The sequence below is a fragment of the Coregonus clupeaformis genome, chromosome 24, assembly GCF_020615455.1.
Source record: "Coregonus clupeaformis isolate EN_2021a chromosome 24, ASM2061545v1, whole genome shotgun sequence".
NCBI lineage: Eukaryota > Metazoa > Chordata > Actinopteri > Salmoniformes > Salmonidae > Coregonus > Coregonus clupeaformis.
This window is the reverse complement of record NC_059215.1, coordinates 21,953,389-21,972,718: the sequence shown is the minus strand read 5'-3', so window position 1 is coordinate 21,972,718 and position 19,330 is coordinate 21,953,389. Positions and strand designations below refer to the sequence as shown.

At 43.6% G+C, this 19,330-nt stretch overlaps 1 protein-coding gene across 2 annotated transcripts in view; it reads left to right on the top strand.

Moving 5' to 3' along the window:
- chchd6a (coiled-coil-helix-coiled-coil-helix domain containing 6a) overlaps positions 1 to 18,241 on the top strand; it is a 64,001-nt gene extending 45,760 nt beyond the window's left edge. For both annotated transcript variants that reach the window (XM_041846468.2, XM_041846469.2), the window contains 2 exons: positions 504 to 639; positions 17,857 to 18,241. In XM_041846468.2, coding sequence (XP_041702402.1) covers positions 504 to 639; positions 17,857 to 17,880 — 160 coding nt within the window. In that variant the 3' untranslated portion in view covers positions 17,881 to 18,241. The remainder of the gene's footprint in view (positions 1 to 503; positions 640 to 17,856) is intronic.
- Positions 18,242 to 19,330: the final 1,089 nt, after the last annotated feature.

The window sequence follows — 19,330 nt, the reverse complement described above, 5'->3', positions numbered from 1 at the left end:
CCAGAGAAGATTAACAATGCCTAAGCTCTGTGCTTTCACTGGCTGCCCCTCCACCACAGAAAGCACTGAGCTAGGCTGAAACCACTGCATTTTGGAGTTGCCTTACTCAAAGAAAGAGACCAAGTTTGTATGCTTCTTTATTAACTCAAGGACATTTTGACATTTTACATTATTTACATTGTTTGCTAAACTGATATGTGACACAAATTAATGCCAGAATTACATGCAAAAGAGGCATTTTTTAAAATTATTATTATTATTTTTATTTTTATTTGTTTTAAACAGGTGAGGCTCAAAGCATGTGGGGCTCAAAACCGGAATGACGGGTCGCCACTGCATCAATCACCTGAAATGATTTTCACAACAATACAATGTCACTGATCATACGCTGTAGTAATGTTAGACATGTTGCTTGCTGTGTTCTAATAAAAATCATTAAGCTGTGTCTCTTTGATGACCTCTGGGCTAACCCCTGAGCTGTGTCTGTCTGTGTGTGTCCACAGAGCGAGGAACACAGAACCTGTGTGCATCAACCTGCAGTCCCAGATCCTCAACTGCTATAAGGAGAACCGGGAGCAGACACTGCAATGCTCAGACCTGGCCAAAACGTACATGCAGTGCATCGACGCAGCCAAGAAGGTCAGTGTTCACTATAGGCTCTCACCCAGTAGATGCCTGGAGGATTTCATGGCCTTTTTCTACACAAATAGCAAAATATGTTATATAGACAATTCACCTGTTCATCTTTTTTTGTTTAACCAACAGGAGATTTTTTCCAACCACATCCAGTAAATTTAAAACTTTATTCATTACTTCATTGTATTTTATGATGTGTAGCCTAACAACATGTGCGCCAATGATGTACAAAATCTTCATTTAGAGCATCATTATAGGGTAGCGATAGGGGAATGCTTATAAGCATTAGAATAAGCCGTCTCAATATTTGCAGCCATAGGTGATCATATCTCTAGAATCTGATCTTTCGTCAGTATTGTGGAATAATTATAATGTTATGGTAAGATTTTAATGGAAAATGCTGATCCGAGAGCAGCGCTGCTTTTCTTTCAGTTCTGTCAGTATCGACACATGCCTAAACAACGCTCTTAGTGAGCGTTCTCTCTGCGTGGTGTTTTGGGAACTGCATGTTACATCTTCGGTCGTTGTAGGAACGATGTATTGTTAAAACACCCGTAAGCCTAAGTTCCATCGCTATCGGGAAACTGGGCCCTGGTCTACAGGAGGTTATACAGTAGTCAAGGTAAAGAGGTTTCTAGCATCTCTGCCCCGAGTCAAATCTGGCTCCTTAGAGTGTTTAAGCCTCATCTTCACAAGAGTGCTACCCCTAGAATATAGAGAAAATTCCTTGAAGTTTGTGTACTAGCAGCATGATATTCTACTGTAAGAGTTGAAAGTGCACTTGATCATGTATACATGCCATGTACTGCTCTGCTCTGCTCTGGTCTGGTCTGGCTCTACACGTAGGAAAGCTCAAGGGCGCTCCAGCTCCTTGCCTGGCATGCACTCATAAAGCATGTGCTATTCAGCTCTGTGAACCTCTTCTCCTCCCAGCCCTGTGTGTGTGTGTGTGTGTGTGTGCGTGCAATTCCATCGCACCAATCTGAGCCAACAAGGAACTTTTCTCCACATTAGCCCAACTAGATAAAGAGGATTGAAGTCAGGATACCTTTGAAGAGACTCTGTGAATCCCAAACCAGCCCCTCGTCCCTACCAACTCGCTCGGAGGGCCCTCCGTTGTCACGTGTTGCTGACAAAACTCAGAGGGGGAGTTCAAGAGTGACGAGGAGATCAAATTAACCTTTCAACTTCGGGACACACTCGTGACTTCATTGATGCAATTCATATTCCACATTTAAATAATAAAACAAGCATGAAATTCTAATGAAAAAATATCCCCTATCGTTTTACAATATATAAACCTCAGCATCATCAATCAATCAATCAGCAGATGTCACAAAGTGCTTATACAGAAACCCAGCCTAAAACCCCAAAGAGAAAGCAATGCAGATGTAGAAGCACAGTGGTTAGGAAAAACTCCCTAGAAAGGCAGGAACCTAAGAAGAAACCTGGAGAGGAACCAGTAACAGTTCAACATTTAATTTGGGAGGTATTTCATATGTGCCAAGCCTTGAAATCAGACACAAACAAATACAAACCTAGAGAGGAACCAGTAACAGTTCAACATTTAATTTGGGAGGTATTTCATATGTGCCAAGCCTTGAAATCAGACACAAACAAATACAGGTGGCTTATAATTATGCATGCCTCCATTATTTTGTGTGAAATTGCGCAAACAAAAGATTAAGGTGGCTATGGGATACCACTTTGCTCTGAAGCCGGCAGATTAGCTGGCTCGGTCGAAGTGGCAATCGGAGGGTCTAATAAGCCCCTACACCCTCCATAATTTTAGCTCCCTCAGCTTTGGGACACTTGTGCATATGGCGGAGGCGCGCGTGAACGCAAAAATGGAGGGGCGAGAGGAAGGGGGTGATTTGGGATTCAGACTCTTTTTTTTTTTAAAGAGCACTGCAGATCATACATGTCTGGGGATGTTTGTGGAGCATTGATACTATGCCAGGCTCCAACGGTGCAATTGATATTTCAAGACTTGTCTTTTCAGTAGCCTCTTAGACAGGGGGAATCAAACTCATTTTGCCCCGGGGGCCAGATTCGGTCTTCAACGAGGTCCGGAGGGCCACACTGAAAATTGGTTATAGTTCCTCATCGTCAAAATGTGTAAAAAATAGTATTCTAGCCATATTTTTTTGAATTTTCTTTGCTTCCTGACTGTCTAGCTTTCATTTTGGTGATTATTAGCGAGCTGGACACAGTCATGAAACTGTATAATGTAGGTCCATTATAATTTCTACACAGTTTTGATTAGGTTTTAGTCATTTTAATGTAATATTGAATTTGCTTTTTCGTATATCTGAAAGGCGTAGGGGTAGAAAACATGGGGAAAATAAAAGCCACCTAAAGACCTAGTCATGATTCCTGCATTTTTACAGACCCTGTAACCAAAATACAGGTATCGGGTCTGTGTGAATGGTTCTCTGCTTTTTTGCAGGTAAATTAATTAACACTTCCATTGTTTAACACCTCCCTAATTTGAAATGCAAACAGCCCTCATGGTTTAACAACACCCCCCACCCCTCCCAATTTGCCAGTTACCGGGGGTCATATAAACATATTTTTTGCAAGTCTGAAATGGGTGTAGTCCAGACCCACTGCAGACCTTACACACTGCCTTATTAACGCTCAGCAAAGAAAAGGCATTTTCATGTGTGTGTGTGTATGTATGTGTGGGGGTATCGGTGTGTGTGTCAGTGTACGAATATACACGTGTGTATCAGTATGTGTGTGTTGTGTATCTCCCCCTCTGTTTGGTGAAGAAGATGGCCTTGGGTTGAGGTGATGGTTAGAGGGGAGAAACAGAGGCATGCCTTATTAGAGAGGGGATGTCTGAGGCCAGAGCCGAGCCAGTGAGGTGGGGTCTGGGGAGGGGAGCGCGTGGGGCTAGGAGGAGGCTGGGAGCCGCCCACGATTGCCCCTGTCTCGGATAATGAGTTGAGATTGCCTGATCTGTCTCCACGCTCTGCTGGATTCTCAAGTCATTTACAGAGAGAGAGATGCCCTGACTTTGATGGTGATAGATGTTTTGAGCTTCCCTGCATTTAGCACAAAAGAAAAAGGTTGGAAGGAGAAAGAGAGAGTGATAAAGAGACAGAGAGAGATGAGAATGCGCTGGTTAGGGTAGCGTGTCTGATGCCGGATTGATGTTGCAGTACGACCAGAGTCGGTTTTAGACCTCAGAAACTTTTAATGCTGTTTTCTCCCTCTGCGCCCCCTTCCCTGTAGCCCTGACTTGGCATAGACCATCAACGGAGGCTTTTGTGTTAAAGTCGGCATTATTCCCAAAGCCCCACTGTCAGACTGGGGAAGGAGTGAGTGAACCTTCAACTCTCCCTCTGGCCTCCACCTGTCCTGCAGCAGTTTACACCTCCAGCCTCCTGTAGCTCTCCTCTCCTCTCCTGTGGGGTGTCATCAGGGAAGTTGAGCTCACTTCAAAGTTCTGCAAGATTGCAGGGCTGACTGAGAAATGTAGAACTGAACTGTCTCTGAGAATGATGTGTTGAACTGCTTCATGCAGACTTGCCCTTTAGGGTAAATGCTCCAGTGTCTATTGCCCACCCCGAATATATTAGGTATACAGTGGGGGAAAAAAGTATTTAGTCAGCCACCAATTGTGCAAGTTCTCCCACTTAAAAAGATGAGAGAGGCCTGTAATTTTCATCATAGGTACACGTCAACTATGACAGACAAATTGAGAATTTTTTTTCCAGAAAATCACATTGTAGGATTTTTTATGAATTTATTTGCAAATTATGGTGGATAAGTTATGGTCACCTACAAACAAGCAATATTTCTGGCTCTCACAGACCTGTAACTTATTCTTTAAGAGGCTCCTCTGTCCTCCACTCGTTACCTGTATTAATGGCACCTGTTTGAACTTGTTATCAGTATAAAAGACACCTGTCCACAACCTCAAACAGTCACACTCCAAACTCCACTATGGGCAAGACCAAAGAGCTGTCAAGGGACACCAGAAACAAAATTGTAGACCTGCACCAGGCTGGGAAGACTGAATCTGCAATAGGTAAGCAGCTTGGTTTGAAGAAATCAACTGTGGGAGCAATTATTAGGAAATGGAAGACATACAAGACCACTGATAATCTCCCTCGATCTGGGGCTCCACGCAAGATCTCACCCCGTGGGGTCAAAATGATCACAAGAACGGTGAGCAAAAATCCCAGAACCACACAGGGGAACCTAGTGAATGACCTGCAGAGAGCTGGGACCAAAGTAACAAAGCCTACCATCAGTAACACACTACGCCGCCAGGGACTCAAATCCTGCAGTGGGAGACGTGTCCCCCTACTTAAGCCAGTACATGTCCAGGCCCGTCTGAAGTTTGCTAGAGTGCATTTGGATGATCCAAAAGAGGATTGGGAGAATGTCATATGGTCAGATGAAACCAAAATAGAACTTTTTGGTAAAAACTCAACTCGTCGTGTTTTGGAGGACAAAGAATGCTGAGTTGCATCCAAAGAACACCATACCTACTGTGAAGCATGGGGGTGGAAACATCATGCTTTGGGGCTGTTTTCTGCAAAGGGACCAGGACGACTGATCCGTGTAAAGGAAAGAATGAATGGGGCCATGTATCGTGAGATTTTGAGTGAAAACCTCCTTTCATCAGCAAGGGCATTGAAGATGAAACGTGGCTGGGTCTTTCAGCATGACAATGATCCCAAACACACCGCCCGGGCAACAAAGGAATGGCTTCGTAAGAAGCATTTCAAGGTCCTGGAGTGGCCTAGCCAGTCTCCAGATCTCAACCCCATAGAAAATATTTGGAGGGAGTTGAAAGTCCGTGTTGCCCAGCGACAGCCCCAAAACATCACTGCTCTAGAGGAGATCTGCATGGAGGAATGGGCCAAAATACCAGCAACAGTGTGTGAAAACCTTGTGAAGACTTACAGAAAACATTTGACCTGTGTCATTGCCAACAAAGGGTATATAACAAAGTATTGAGAAACTTTTGTTATTGACCAAATACTTATTTTCCACCATAATTTGCAAATAAATTCACAAAAAATCCTTACAATGTGATTTTCTGGATATTTTTTCTCATTTTGTCTGTCATAGTTGACGTGTACCTATGATGAAAATTACAGGCCTCTCTCATCTTTTTAAGTGGGAGAACTTGCACAATTGGTGGCTGACTAAATACTTTTTTCCCCCACTGTATTTGTGCATCTTTTTCCAGAAGCTACGGTACCCCCTTGGAGTGATATTCACCACCTTTTATGTTTTGTAGAACTGCAGTTATTTTGTTTACAGTAGCCCAGTGGGCCCCAAACTGTTGGTCGGGACTAACTTGAGGGTCGCGATAGCGATCCATGTGGATCGCAGGATGTCATTTTTTTGCATTGTTGTTACAAGTAATTTCATTATACAGTCAATTTCTTAAAATTGGTCACAAGAAAATCTATCGTCAGTTAAATGTTTTGAATCAGAGGTTTTTATAAATACATGCTTTACTTATTATTTTGCTCTGGTTATGTTTTCATTGGTGGGTCACGAAGCAAAACGTTTGGGAACCCCTGGCCTATATGACAGTCAACATCTTTCTGCATTTGTGACTGAGAATGTGTAGACCTTTTTGTAACGGTGTGCTGCTCAGTTCTGACCTGTCCCAGTGGTGTACTGAAGCTGCCGCACCGTGTCTTAACCTACCTGAGCTCCTGATGTTGACAATTCTGCAGCCTCAGCCCTCTGATTGGCTGCCCTGCGCTGTTGTCGATGCAGCAAGTTTATTTTCATTTCAGACCCTGGGGTTACAGTCTTCTCCCCTGCCTGTCATAGGTCTCTGAGACACACAAGCTCCTCTGCCAGCGCTACTCTAATCCTGTCAACCTTACGAACACACTCATTCTCTCTCTCTCTCTCTCTCTCTCTAGTGCACACACACACACATCCAAACATGCTCCTCCTCATCAGCCGTCAGCTCCACTGTCCATCAGGACACACTTTGTAGAATTACTGAGTGCATTATCTTCGATCCACTCAGTCCGTTGGCAAGGGCAGAATATTCCTAGCAGCTTGGTTAACTAGCCAAGCTGTTGGACTCTTCCTGGTTTATGGAAGTAGAGAGACAGCAACAGCAGGCAGGCAGACAGGTCCACCACCAGTAGTATCTATCTGCTTTGTAGCCTTGGGTTGGCCTCATTGAACAATCATGGGCTGTTTGTAACATGATTCATGGGAGTGTATGCTGTGTCTGAGGCTTTAATGATGTGTGGAGAGATCAAGTCAAGGCAAATCATCTCTGTATTTCCTCAGGATGATGTAAGTATGGTTCTACTGTAGATCTGAGGGAGCTGATGTTTTTAAGTCAGGCAACCAAAGTACAAGTCAGAAAAACCTATTGATCTATATTTTAGATTGAACTTATGATGCAGGGGCAGATATTAGACTTTTAACACCCTGTCAACAGAGAAATGAGAAGAAAGAGGAATAAAACAAACATATACTAAATAAAGGGGAGAGTAAGAAACAGAGTGAGGGAAAGATAATGAATACATGGAATAGGCCTCTTAAGGCTGGAGATGGAGGAGCTGGGAGTGAGAGAGATCGTTGGAGAGAGAGGAGTGTTTTTTTAAGGAGGTGAAGAGAGATGGACAGCAGAGGGACGCTGAGAGAGGAGAGGAGAGGAGAGAGATGCCAGTCCAGGTCCCTCATCACTCAGTCTTAATGAAGGACAATGTGTTCCTGGCTGCACAGGGCCTATACAGACTGCAGGCTACTGTCCAACCAGACTGTCACACTGCAGTAATCACTGCTCCACACACAGTTGAATATGGACCAGACCAGTAACTACACTTCTATAGCTGAATACAGATAATGAACTACAATTCTACAGCCAAAGCCTAATCAACTAATCATCAATACTCTTCACATACAGTATGTTATAACTTGTAGATGTATGTCTAAATTCACACCAGTAAACCTTTGCCACATGCACAAATTCAAGTGCAAAAGTAGGGCAGCAAGACAAGTTGTATAACAAAGTTTCCTGTCTAGTGGCACTTTACTTTCTCCACTTAGTTGTATTTCAGTCTTCTTTGGCAATTACGTAGGTTAGTGTTCCATCCATGTGTAGGGTGAATAGGCTGTCACAGATCTATGACCAGTCTCTTGTGACTCAGTCCGTGTCCAGTGAAGAGGGTGACGGTGGTGACAGCCAGTCCCTCGACCAGTGAGAGAGAGCCAGTCCAGTGTGTTAGACAGAAGAGCCCTCTCTCTGCTCTCTGTGGCCCTCAGCAGAGCCTCATTACATAGGCAGGAGCCAGGCTGGAGAGGGACTGGTCCTATGGTCCTAATCACTAGTTATCTATCTGACTGCAGCCCAGAACACACAGCAACACACACAGTAGAGGCATAGTCAAGCAGGCCTGCAGTGGAGAATCATTCCAATTATTTCTATGTAAATCCCCAGCGTGGTGAGCACACTGGAGTGTGAAGTCAAGCACGGCAGTCGGAGGTTGGAAACTTTGGCCTCGCTCTCTCAACTTGTGTGCTTAGAGAGAGAGAAGGAGAAAGAGATACATCTCCATGGTGATGCAAGGGAGAGAGAGGGTGGGGAGAATCGGATTGTATAAGTGGCCAGGAGCTGTAATTGTGTTTTTCTGTTTGTGTTTGACCTCCCTGTATATCTCTCTTTTATGTTTCTTCCTCGTTCTCGCTTTCACACTCTCCTTCACAGGGGACTCATTGGTTTCGTCATAAACAGCCTTTCCCTCCTTTCAGACATTAATTGATCCAGGCTCGGAGAAGCAGCCAATCAGACCCAAGACCATTATCTTTCTGGCGTCACCTTCCTATTTGCCACATTGTTTTCAGACATCACAACATGCAATAACGGCACACTTGACTATTGAATAGCACGGAGCATCGTGGAAAATCTGTTTCCAATTTAGTCCAACAATTGTAAAGGTTTATGTAATGTGTGTTTTATAATGGTTGTTTGGTTTCAGGGCCTGAGTAATGCTCAAGGAAAGGGTATACTGGAACATCTCTGTTTATAATGGTATTCTAGAGCAAGGCAAGTCACAATCATGTTTTTCAGACAAAAACAGTGAGGTAAATGTACAGGTGGATCGATTTGTTTTCTCCATCACAATACAAGAAGTTGTACGCATCTCTGCCTGTTTGGAGTAAAAACATTAAATGTATCTCTGAAGTCACTAAGGTCTTCCAACTTAAAACCCAGCCTCTTCATTTGGTGCATAGCCTGCCTCCACCACAATCACAATGGTAACCTCTTCACCCAGCCACTGATGCAAAGTGTCTCCCCTGCCATTCATGAAAGAGTCTGTCTTTTATTTCTCTGTCTCTATTGTAATTAGCTGGGTCTGTTGGGTTGTGCACTACAGTAGCACTACTTTAATGGGAATTACAATCACTCATTTTTGTTCTAACACACTGTTTTGTTGTTATGGATTATTCAAAAATGTTTGCTGCTTGGCGTTGTGAGATTATATTTACTGGTGACGGAGAGGGTGTGTTGGTTCTCTGTTTCTTTATCTCCCTCTCTTCTTTCACTCTCTGTCTTTTCTTTCGCTTTCGGTCTTTTCTTTCGCTCTCGGTCGTTTCTTTCACTTTCTCAGCCCACATTCATTTATTCAGCTTCACCTCACCTTCCCAATAGCTGCTAAGCCCCCTTTTAGGACCAGAGAAAGCCCCCTTTTAGGACCAGAGAAAGCCCCCTGTCTCACATAGGGGCTTCCTAACCTCTAGTACTGTCAAGCTGGCACAAACAGTTGAAGTCGGATGTTTACATACACCTTAGCCAAATACATTTAAACTCAGTTTTTCACAATTCCTGACATTTAATCCTAGTACGAATTCCCTGTCTTAGGTCAGTTAGGATCACCACTTTATTTTAAGAATGTGAAATGTCAGAATAATAGTAGAGAGAATGATTTATTTCAGCTTTTATTTCTTTCATAACATTCCCAGTGGGTCAGAAGTTTATATACATTCAATTAGTATTTGGTAGCATTGCCTTTAAATTGTTTAACTTGGGTCAAACGTTTCGGGTAGCCTTCCACAAGCTTCCCACAATAAGTTGAGTGAATTTTGGCCCATTCCTCCTGACAGAGCTGGTGTAACTGAGTCAGGTTTGTAGGCCTCCTTGCTCGCACACGCTTTTTCAGTTCTGCCCACACATTTTCTATAGGATTGAGGTCAGGGCTTTGTGATGGCCACTCCAATACCTTGACTTTGTTGTCCTTAAGCCATTTTGCCACAACTTTGGAAGTATGCTTGGGGTCATTGTCCATTTGGAAGACCCATTTGCGACCAAGCTTTAAAATCCTGACTGATGTCTTGAGATGTTGCTTCAATATATCCACATAATTTCCCTTCCTCATGATGCCATCTATTTTGTGAAGTGCACCAGTCCCTCCTGCAGCAAAGCACCCCCACAGCATGATGCTGCCACCCCCGTGCTTCACGGTTGGGATGGTGTTCTTCGACTTGCAAGCCTACCCCCTTTTTTCTCCAAACATAACGATGGTCATTATGGCCAAACAGTTCTATTTTAGTTTCATCAGACCAGAGGACATTTCTCCAAAAAGCACGATCTTTGTCCCCATGTGCAGTTGCAAACAGTAGTCTGCCTTTTTATGGCGGTTTTGGAGCAGTGGCTTCTTCCTTGCTGAGCGGCCTTTCAGGTTATGTCGATATAGGACTCGTTTTACTGTGGATATATATATTTGTGTACCTGTTTCCTCCAGCATCTTCACAAGGTCCTTTACTGTTGTTCTGGGATTGATTTGCACTTTTCGCACCAAAGTACGTTCATCTCTAGGAGACAGAACGCGTCTCCTTCCTGAGCGGTATGACGGCTGCGTGGTCCCATGGTGTTTATACTTGCATACTATTGTTTGTACAGATGAACGTGGTACCTTCAGGCGTTTGGAAATTGCTCCCAAGGATGAACCAGACTTGTGGAGGTCTACAAAAAATTTTCTGAAGTCTTGGCTGATTTCTTTTGATTTTCCCATGATGTCAAGCAAAGAGGCACTGAGTTTGAAGGTAGGCCTTGAAATACATCCACAGGTACACCTCCAATTGACTCAAATGATGTCAATTAGCCTATCAGAAGCTTCTAAAGCAGGGGTGTCAAAGTCAAATGGACGGAGGGCCAAATAAAAAATGTAGCTACAAGCCGAGGGCCGGACTGTTCGAATGTTCATTGAAAAATTTTTACATGACGCATATAGTCTAGTGAACCTAATTGAACCTACTGAAAACCTAACAAATATATTCCAATATGATCAGATAAATAAAGCAATATTTTCTTATGGCTCTGTCAGTAATCTTTAATTTTCAACAGACACAAAAGACAAATTTCCTTTATATAAAAATCCCCATAACATGAACATTAAATGAAAGAAACCGGTATTCAAGGCACCATCAGTAGCCTATATTTTCTATTTTAGCAAAAGTGGGCTAAATTTACTTCAAAGAAAAAAAACAATAATAGCAATTTTCTATCATCCACTCAACTGAAATATTTTTAAAATATAATTGGATTGAAATACAATAAAATAAAGTGCAAAAATCTATTAATCAAAAACAACACTTTGTTTAAGGAGAAGTAACATGCAGTGAAAACAAATATTAAACTTTAACTTTTAAACTTGAACTGAGTAAAAACTCTAAATATGTGATTGCACAGTAATGTTCACTTGTTTGAGGTTGAGGGTGATACTTGGTGGTGTCCCATCTTTTCCACAAGTTCATCAATGTTCGGGGTAAGGCTCTGAGCTGAGGAAATCCTCAGAATTGAGTGGAGGTGTTCAGCAGTAAGTCGACTTCTGTGTGATGTTTTGTTCAGGTTCATCAAAGAAAACAGTTGTTCACACAGGTATGTGCTGCCAAACATAGACAACGTTTGAGCAGCCTGGATGCGCAGCTGGGGCATTCCCTTTTTCACAAGCTGCTCTTTTAGATTGATGGACAACTGGTCTACTCTCTCGGCAATGGTGTTTCTGCTCAGACTCACATTTAAAAAGAGTTGCCTTTTTTCTGGGCAAACTTCGTCACAAACTTTAATCATGCAGTTTTTGATGAAATCCCCCTCCGTAAATGGCCGGGCTGATTTAGCGATCTCTTCTGCCAAAATAAAACTGGCCTTGACAGCAGCCTGGCCTTGTGATTTGGCTTTTTTGAACAGAGCCTGTCGAGATTTGAGGCCTCGTTTTAATTCCTCTGCCTTTTGTAGCCTTTGTTCCATGTCCATATTCTTGTTTTTGTCCGCGTGTTTCGTTTCATAATGTCGTCTCAGATTATACTCTTTCAGTACCGCCACACTTTCTCCACACAGAAGACACACAGGTTTTCCAGCTACCTCCGTGAACATATACTCCGACTCCCACCTTGTTTGAAACCCCCGGTTCTCAGTGTCCACCTTCCGTTTTGCCATTTTTGATGGGTATCTGAAAGTTAATTTTACTGTGATGCTGACGACTGCTGTGCCAATAAATATTGAAATGAAGCAGCCTACTGCTCGGTGCGTCACCGTTGCATTGTGGGAAATGTAGTATTGGTGCGTGTAAAAGATCTGCGGGCTGCCGGCTTGCTGCGGTCTGCGGGCCGGTTCTAATAATAAATCAAGATCATCCCAGGGGCCGTAAAAAACCTTCTCGCGGGCCGGATGTGGCCCGCGGGCCTTGACTCTGACATATGTGTTCTAAAGCCATGACATCATTTTCTGGAATTTTCCAAGCTGCTTAAAGGCACAGTCAACTTAGTGTATGTAGTAAACTTCTGACCCACTGGAATTTTGATACAGTAAATTATAAGTAAAATAATCTGTCTGTAAACAATTGTTGGAAAAATTACTTGTGTCATGCACAAAGTAGATGTCCTAACCGACTTGCCAAAACTATAGTTTGTTTGTGGAGTGGTTGAAAAACGAGTTTTAATGACTCCAACCTAAGTGTATGTAAACTTCCGACTTCAACTGTATAGTGCATTCAGAAATTATTCAGACCCCTTCCCTTTTTCCACATTTTGTTACGTTACAGCCTTAATCTAAAATGGATTAAATAAAAAATTTCGCTCATGACGAAGTGAAAACAGGTTTTTAGAAATGTTTGCAAATATATATATATTTTTTTAACAACAGAAATACCTTATTTACATAAGTATTCAGACCCTTTGCTATGAGATTCGAAATTGAGCTCAGGTGCATCCTGTTTCCATTGATCATCCTTGAGATGTTTCTACAACTTGATTGGAGTCCACCTGTGGTAAATTCAATTGATTGGACATGATTTGGAAGGCACACACCTGTCTATATAAGGTCCCACAGTTGACAGTGCATGTCAGAGCAAAAACCAAGCCACGAGGTCGAAGGAATTGTCCGTAGGGCTCCGAGACAGGATTGTGTCGAGGCACAGATCTGGGGAAGGGTACCAAAAACTTTCTGCAGCATTGAAGGTCCCCAAGAACACATGGCCTCCATCATTCTTAAATGGAAGAGGTTTAGAGCCACCAAGACTATCGGGGGAGAAGGGCCTTGGTCAGGGAGGTGACCGAAAACCCAATGGTCACTCTGACAGAGCTCCAGAGTTCCTCTGTGGAGATAGGAGAACCTTCCAGAAGGACAACCATCTCTGCAGCACTCCACCAATCAGGCCTTTATAGTAGATTGACCAGATGGAAGCCACTCCTCAGTAAAACACACATGACAGCCCGCTTGGAGTTTGCCAAAAGGCACCTAAAGGACTCTGACCATGAGAAACAAGATTCTCTGGTCTGATGAAACCAAGATTGAACTCTTTGGCCTGAATGCCAAGCGTCACATCTGGAGGAAACCTGGCACCATCCCTACGGTGAAGCATGGTGGTGGCAGCCTCATGCTGTGGGGATGTTTTTCAGCGGCAGGGACTGGGAGACTAGTCAGGATCGAGGGAAAGATGAACAGAGCAAAGTACAGTGAGATCTTTGACGAAAACCTACTCCAGAGCACTCAGGATCTCAGACTGGGGCAAGACTTCACCTTCCAACAGGACAACAACCCTAAGCACACAGCCAAGACAACGCAGGAGTGGCTTCGGGACATGTCTCTGAATGTCCTTGAGTTGCCCAGCCAGAGCCCGGACTTGAACTCGATCTATAATCTCTGGAGAGACCTGAAAATAGCTGTGCAGCGACGCTCCCCATCCAACCTGACAGAGCTTGAGAGGATCTGCAGAGAATAATGGGAGAAACTCCCCAAATACAGGTGTGCCAAGCTTGTAACGTCATACTCAAGAAGACTCGAGGCTGTAATCGCTGCCAAAGGTGCTTCAACAAAGTACTGAGTAAAGTACTTTTGCAAAAAAATCTGTTTTTGCTTTGATGAGGGAAAAAAACAATTTAATCAATTTTAGAATAAGGCTGTAACGTAACAAAATATGGAAAAAGTCAAGGGTCTGAATACTTTCCGAATGCACTTGACGATTGATGAAGCTATATCACACCTCTTGAGTAGTTTCTACCACAGTACGGCATAGTGCTCTAGTGTTAACAGTGATGCGTTAAACATTGTCTTGCTCGACCCCTTCCCCTCTCTCTCGCTTTCACTTTTCTATCCTCCACCTCTTTTGTTGTTTCGCTGAGTGCTATCAAACAGCACATCAAGATGAATCCAAAGCCACCATTTTGGGCTTTCATCAGCGCTGTGGCCCAGGCGGCACCGTCAACACAAAGCTTTCAAACGTCCATCAGTGGAGGGATGGGGGGATGGGGGGATGGAGGGATGGAGGGAGGACACAATGGACTCCAGGGGTGCTGGCTGACCTTTCCACAGAGCCTCTCCTCTTGCGCCACCAGCCTCTCTCTCTCTGTTTCTCTCTCTCTGTCACTCTCTGTTGCTCTTTGTGATAGACCAGATCATAACACAGGTCCAGGGCCCACGTATTGTGGAGTTGAAAGCCACCTCAAACACTGAACAATCGGCACACTTTGGCTTTTCTGTAGTGCATTTCATAGAACGCCTGTGCCTAGGAATGGGCCCTGTTCTATCCCCGTGGGTGAAAGGCTGTGTAAGGCCCCCAGCTGAGATAAATGTACAGCCTGCCTGGCTGTCTGGGGGGTTCGATTGGCTTTGTTAAACAAGGCCAAACTACATAACCAAACTAAAGCAGCAAACGCCTGGCCGCTCTGCATCCACCTGGCCACTTTGGCTCACTTGCACTCACGTCACAATACAATCCAATTTCCTCTTTGTACACTAAAATAATTTCTCCCTTTTTATAAAATGTTTTAATAAAATAAACGTGTTGGGGTTGTTGTTTGTGCCATCCTGACTTCCCCACTCAAAGCCGGGTTGATGTGCACAATTTCATGTGCAGCTTCAAAGCAATTGATCCCTCTCCTCGTCAATACAATCATCAGAAATAATACATGGAAAATAGTCAATAATACATCAGGAACTAGGAGCAGCTTCTTCTCCACACAGGAAAAACAGGCAGTCACTTCACATCTCTGAAAACAAAATCCTTGCCTGCTTGCCTCACTCTGTGGCAGAGTGGGGGTTATCGCCCAGGAATTCCAATTGCCTGCCAGTCATCAGATAAGATGGATTTCCAATTGAGCTGAGCCTGAGCCATGGAGAAGGGACCGAGTGCTCGGTCCCTTTCCTTTATGCCCCAAAACTATCTGAGCAGAAAATAAATGCCATTGCCACTGCCATGGAGGAGTCAGGCTAGTATAACTAGCCTCTCAGATGGAATGTTGTCACCAGATGGTTGAGATGTGTTCCTGGCAGAAAAAATGACTGACATACAGCATAAATTCACTTTCCATACATTAAGAATGGAAGTTACAAAATACATTGCTGGACAAGTAATTGTTTATTTTTAAGTGATAAAGATGAAAGAAAAGAAGGGTCCAATCATCAATAATGCTTGTGTACAATACAGACACTCCTTTTCATTCTCTATCTTACTTCAGCTAGGTAGATGGCTCTGTCTGGACACGCAGGTTAGCCTTTTTCATCATGAAATCTCTGCAGAGTGGTCACTAGCTGGCCACAAAGTCATACAATCTGATTTTACATCTAGCTTTAACCCTAACCTTAACCACACTGCTAACCTTAATGCCTAACCCTAACCATAAATTAAGACCAAAAAACACATTTTTGTTTTCAGAAACTTTTACAATATAGCCAATTTTGACTTTGCAGCTGGCCTATCCAAGGGGACACAGAACAGCATCAGACAGATTGACATCACTCCAAGACAGTCACAGAGGTCATAGTTCGCTGTAGCTCAGCTGGTAGAGCACGGCGCTTGTAACGCCAAGGTAGTGGGTTCGATCCCCGGGACCACCCATACACAAAAATGTATGCACGCATGACTGTAAGTCGCTTTGGATAAAAAGCGTCTGCTAAATGGCATATTTTTTTTATATTCTCCTCTGGTTTGACCTCACATCACCGTGGTGATTATTTAGAGGTCAGCGGTCAACATGCTGCAGTCTGACCCAAGTGGTCAGAGCTTCCTGCAGAGGAAACCCTCTTAGCTAATCAAGACTGACCCTACAACAGCTCAAACACTACTATAGCTCCTACGAGAGCTATAGGAGAACCTATTACATTTTCAAAGGTGTGTGTATGTTTGTCTGTAAGTGTGTGTAACGGTATTGTCTTGACTCTGACTGGGGTTAGAGTTAGTCAATAGATATCCCCCCAGATAAAGTGAAACAAGTACGCACTTGCAGAGCATGTATTCACACTGTGTGAACTTAATTGGCAAGCTCTGCAAGTCTCTCCCTGACACACACACACACACACTCACTTTCCCTGCAGGTGGAGGCGTTGGTATGTGGCGAGCAGCCACGTCCCTCACACTGTGCTCTGATGGGATGTGTTGTGGTCTTGGTCATGACGTGAGTCGTATTGATTCTGCTGCTCTCTGATTGGCTGTTTGTCTCGGCAGGCTTCTCAGTGTGCACTAACCTCACACTGCAGGTCAATATCTCATCCTGGATCCTGCCTGGCCTGCCAAGGTTCCGAGCATTGTTCCACATGGACGTGGACCTCGGTAACATGCCATTTGTTCCTGCCCCCTCTGCAGCAGCACTTTGCTGTCCATGCTTGGCCCTGTCGGTCAGTTGAGTCTGGATGCTTTGAGCTCTGGCCAAATGAATACATGAGGATGCAGGGAGTGCTCTATGAATCACCTGTAACCAATATGTACACCAAATCTAGTTATGATGCCGTCAGAGTCTTCTGTTCAACGTCTAGTTTTGATTTGCATTTGGTTGAGTTGTCAACTAGTGTGAATTCAACGTGAAATCAACCAAAATGTCACCATGTCATTGGATTTGGGTTAAAAGTTGGGTGAAAAAATGACTAAATTCCATTATGTTGATTTACATTTTTTTAAACCAATCATTTTCCCACGTTAATTCAACGTCATCACATAGATGTATTTTTAAAATGATTTGGAAACAACATTGATTTAACCAGTTTTTGCCCAGTGGGTACATTCTAGAAACGTTTTTAAAGACTAAGGTCCCGTGTAGCTCAGTAGCTCAGTTGGTAGAGCATGGCGCTTGCAACACCAGGGTTGTGGGTTCGATTCCCACGGGGGGCCAGTATGAAAATGTATGCACTGACTAACTGAAAGTCGCTCTGGATAAGAGCGTCTGCTAAAATGACTAAATGTAAGGCAATCACTGACAAGCTAATGATGAATCTTTCCCAATTTCTTTCCATTTTCTTTGATTCTTTCTCTGAATGAATGGACAAACTGTGGCTGTACAGTACGTTGCTTTGTTGTTGTCAGAGATTGAGAGGTCTTCTCCGTCAGTAATGTATGAGTACTCTCTATGAAAGTGCCAGTGGTTCTGCCCCACCAAGAGAATCACTACAATTACCTGTCCTGACCATAGACATCATTCCTGCTGACTTTTGGTGGGTGCTGATTAGAAGAGGGACTCCTCCCCCTATTCACACCCCTGACCTTAGCATCACAGCACTAAGGTCAGGGGGGCGGGGCAGACCTCATATTTTCTAATGGACAGGTCTGACAGAGGAGCGGAAATCTTGTTGCTCACCTTACAAGACCCAAGGGGATCAGGGGCTTGGTAGACATTTTGTTAAGAATTGAACTGAAGTGAGTCTGAAGACGTGTGTGTTGTTGGGCTGGGTATTGATCTGTATTGATCTGAAGTATTGGTGATTTGACATCGTCCTCTCCTTGTTTTCAGAACCTGCTGGTAAACCATGGATGAAGAGCAGTGGAAAAGGCTGAATGAAGCTCATGTCCAGGAACAGTTTTACTGCAGCACAAGACTGGCACTTCCAAACTTCTCGCTGATTCATATTTAGGGGCAAAGTGCTGCTTTGGTGTTAGCATAATGCCTTTTATACATTGTTGTAATCATTTTATCTTAATTTTGAAGTTGCACTAAGTAGACGCTACTGTACATTTTACAGGGTAAAATAGATATTTGAGGACTGACTGACTGAAGATGGTTTTAAGTTGTATTTGGTTTTGTATTTTTTTAACGATATACTCAGGACATCCTGACCATTAATTTATCAGGGTTATATCATATCCATTCCATTAATTAAACCATATCCCTATGCTGATGTCTGTCTGATTCTTGGTTTGGCTATAGCTATACCTGTATAGTACTTGTAAGTGACTATATTGAACCACTTTCTTCTGTTTCTTTGTAAAACTGATAGAAAGCAACACATTTCTTCATGGTGATTCATTCTCTTTTCTCTTTCTTGGCATTTATTCTCATTCTGTTTCTTGGCGTTTATTCATAGAGAAAACATGTAAAATCATGATAGATGTGTTGCGGGGTTGCCATGGCAACGTGAGAGTGAGGGTGGGTAGTAGATGATAATCCTGGTGTGTGTTGGAGAGACTAGCTCATACAGGTGTTTCAGCTGCCTGGAAGCATGTTATCCAGCCCACCAGAGATTCTCTCCTCTCTATTCAAAGGAAAAACATCAAGGCAGTTTAATTTTGGTATGACAGAGATGAGAAGTGGACAAGAAGAAGTGGTGTTACACCTCACCAGTGGTTTAAACAACTGTGGAAAGTCTGCCTCAACTACAGAAGCTCCCAGTTGGCTGTCATCACAAAGATCAAGTGGTGTTTCCTATTGGCCTAATTCATTAAAGCACAGCTAAGAGTCTGTACTGCTAGGAGAGGAGGCTGTGGCTGTGATTGATCTCAGAGCAGGGTGCTGTTCATGTCAAGCTGCGGTGACAGAGAATTTGTAGCCTGACATGCAGGGGTGGATGGGTGTAGAACAGACGCAGCACAGGATGAATGAGCCTCAATTATCTTTCTGCCATGCATCTCTTATGAGGAGCGCTGCTTTTCATAATAAGGTTCTCAATCAGAGTGCTGTGAGGAGAGACAGGGTAGAGCGACCTCACACACAACCATGGAGAGAGAGGATCTAAGGCCACCATAATAACCTAGTGACAACAGTAGTACTATTGTCTTGGACACCCCCACATGTGCCCCTGACATTTTGAGGATGATAACCCTTTGGGCAAACGATGTGGTGGTGGGCTGCTCTGGGCTATGTTATTAGAGGAGCACTGGCTTATTCAGTCAAATCACTGGGGCTCAACACTGGGGCTGCCGGGAGGAGGTGTCCACAGAGGCTAGGCACACTGATATATACACACAGCCAGCTGACATTTATCCTCAAA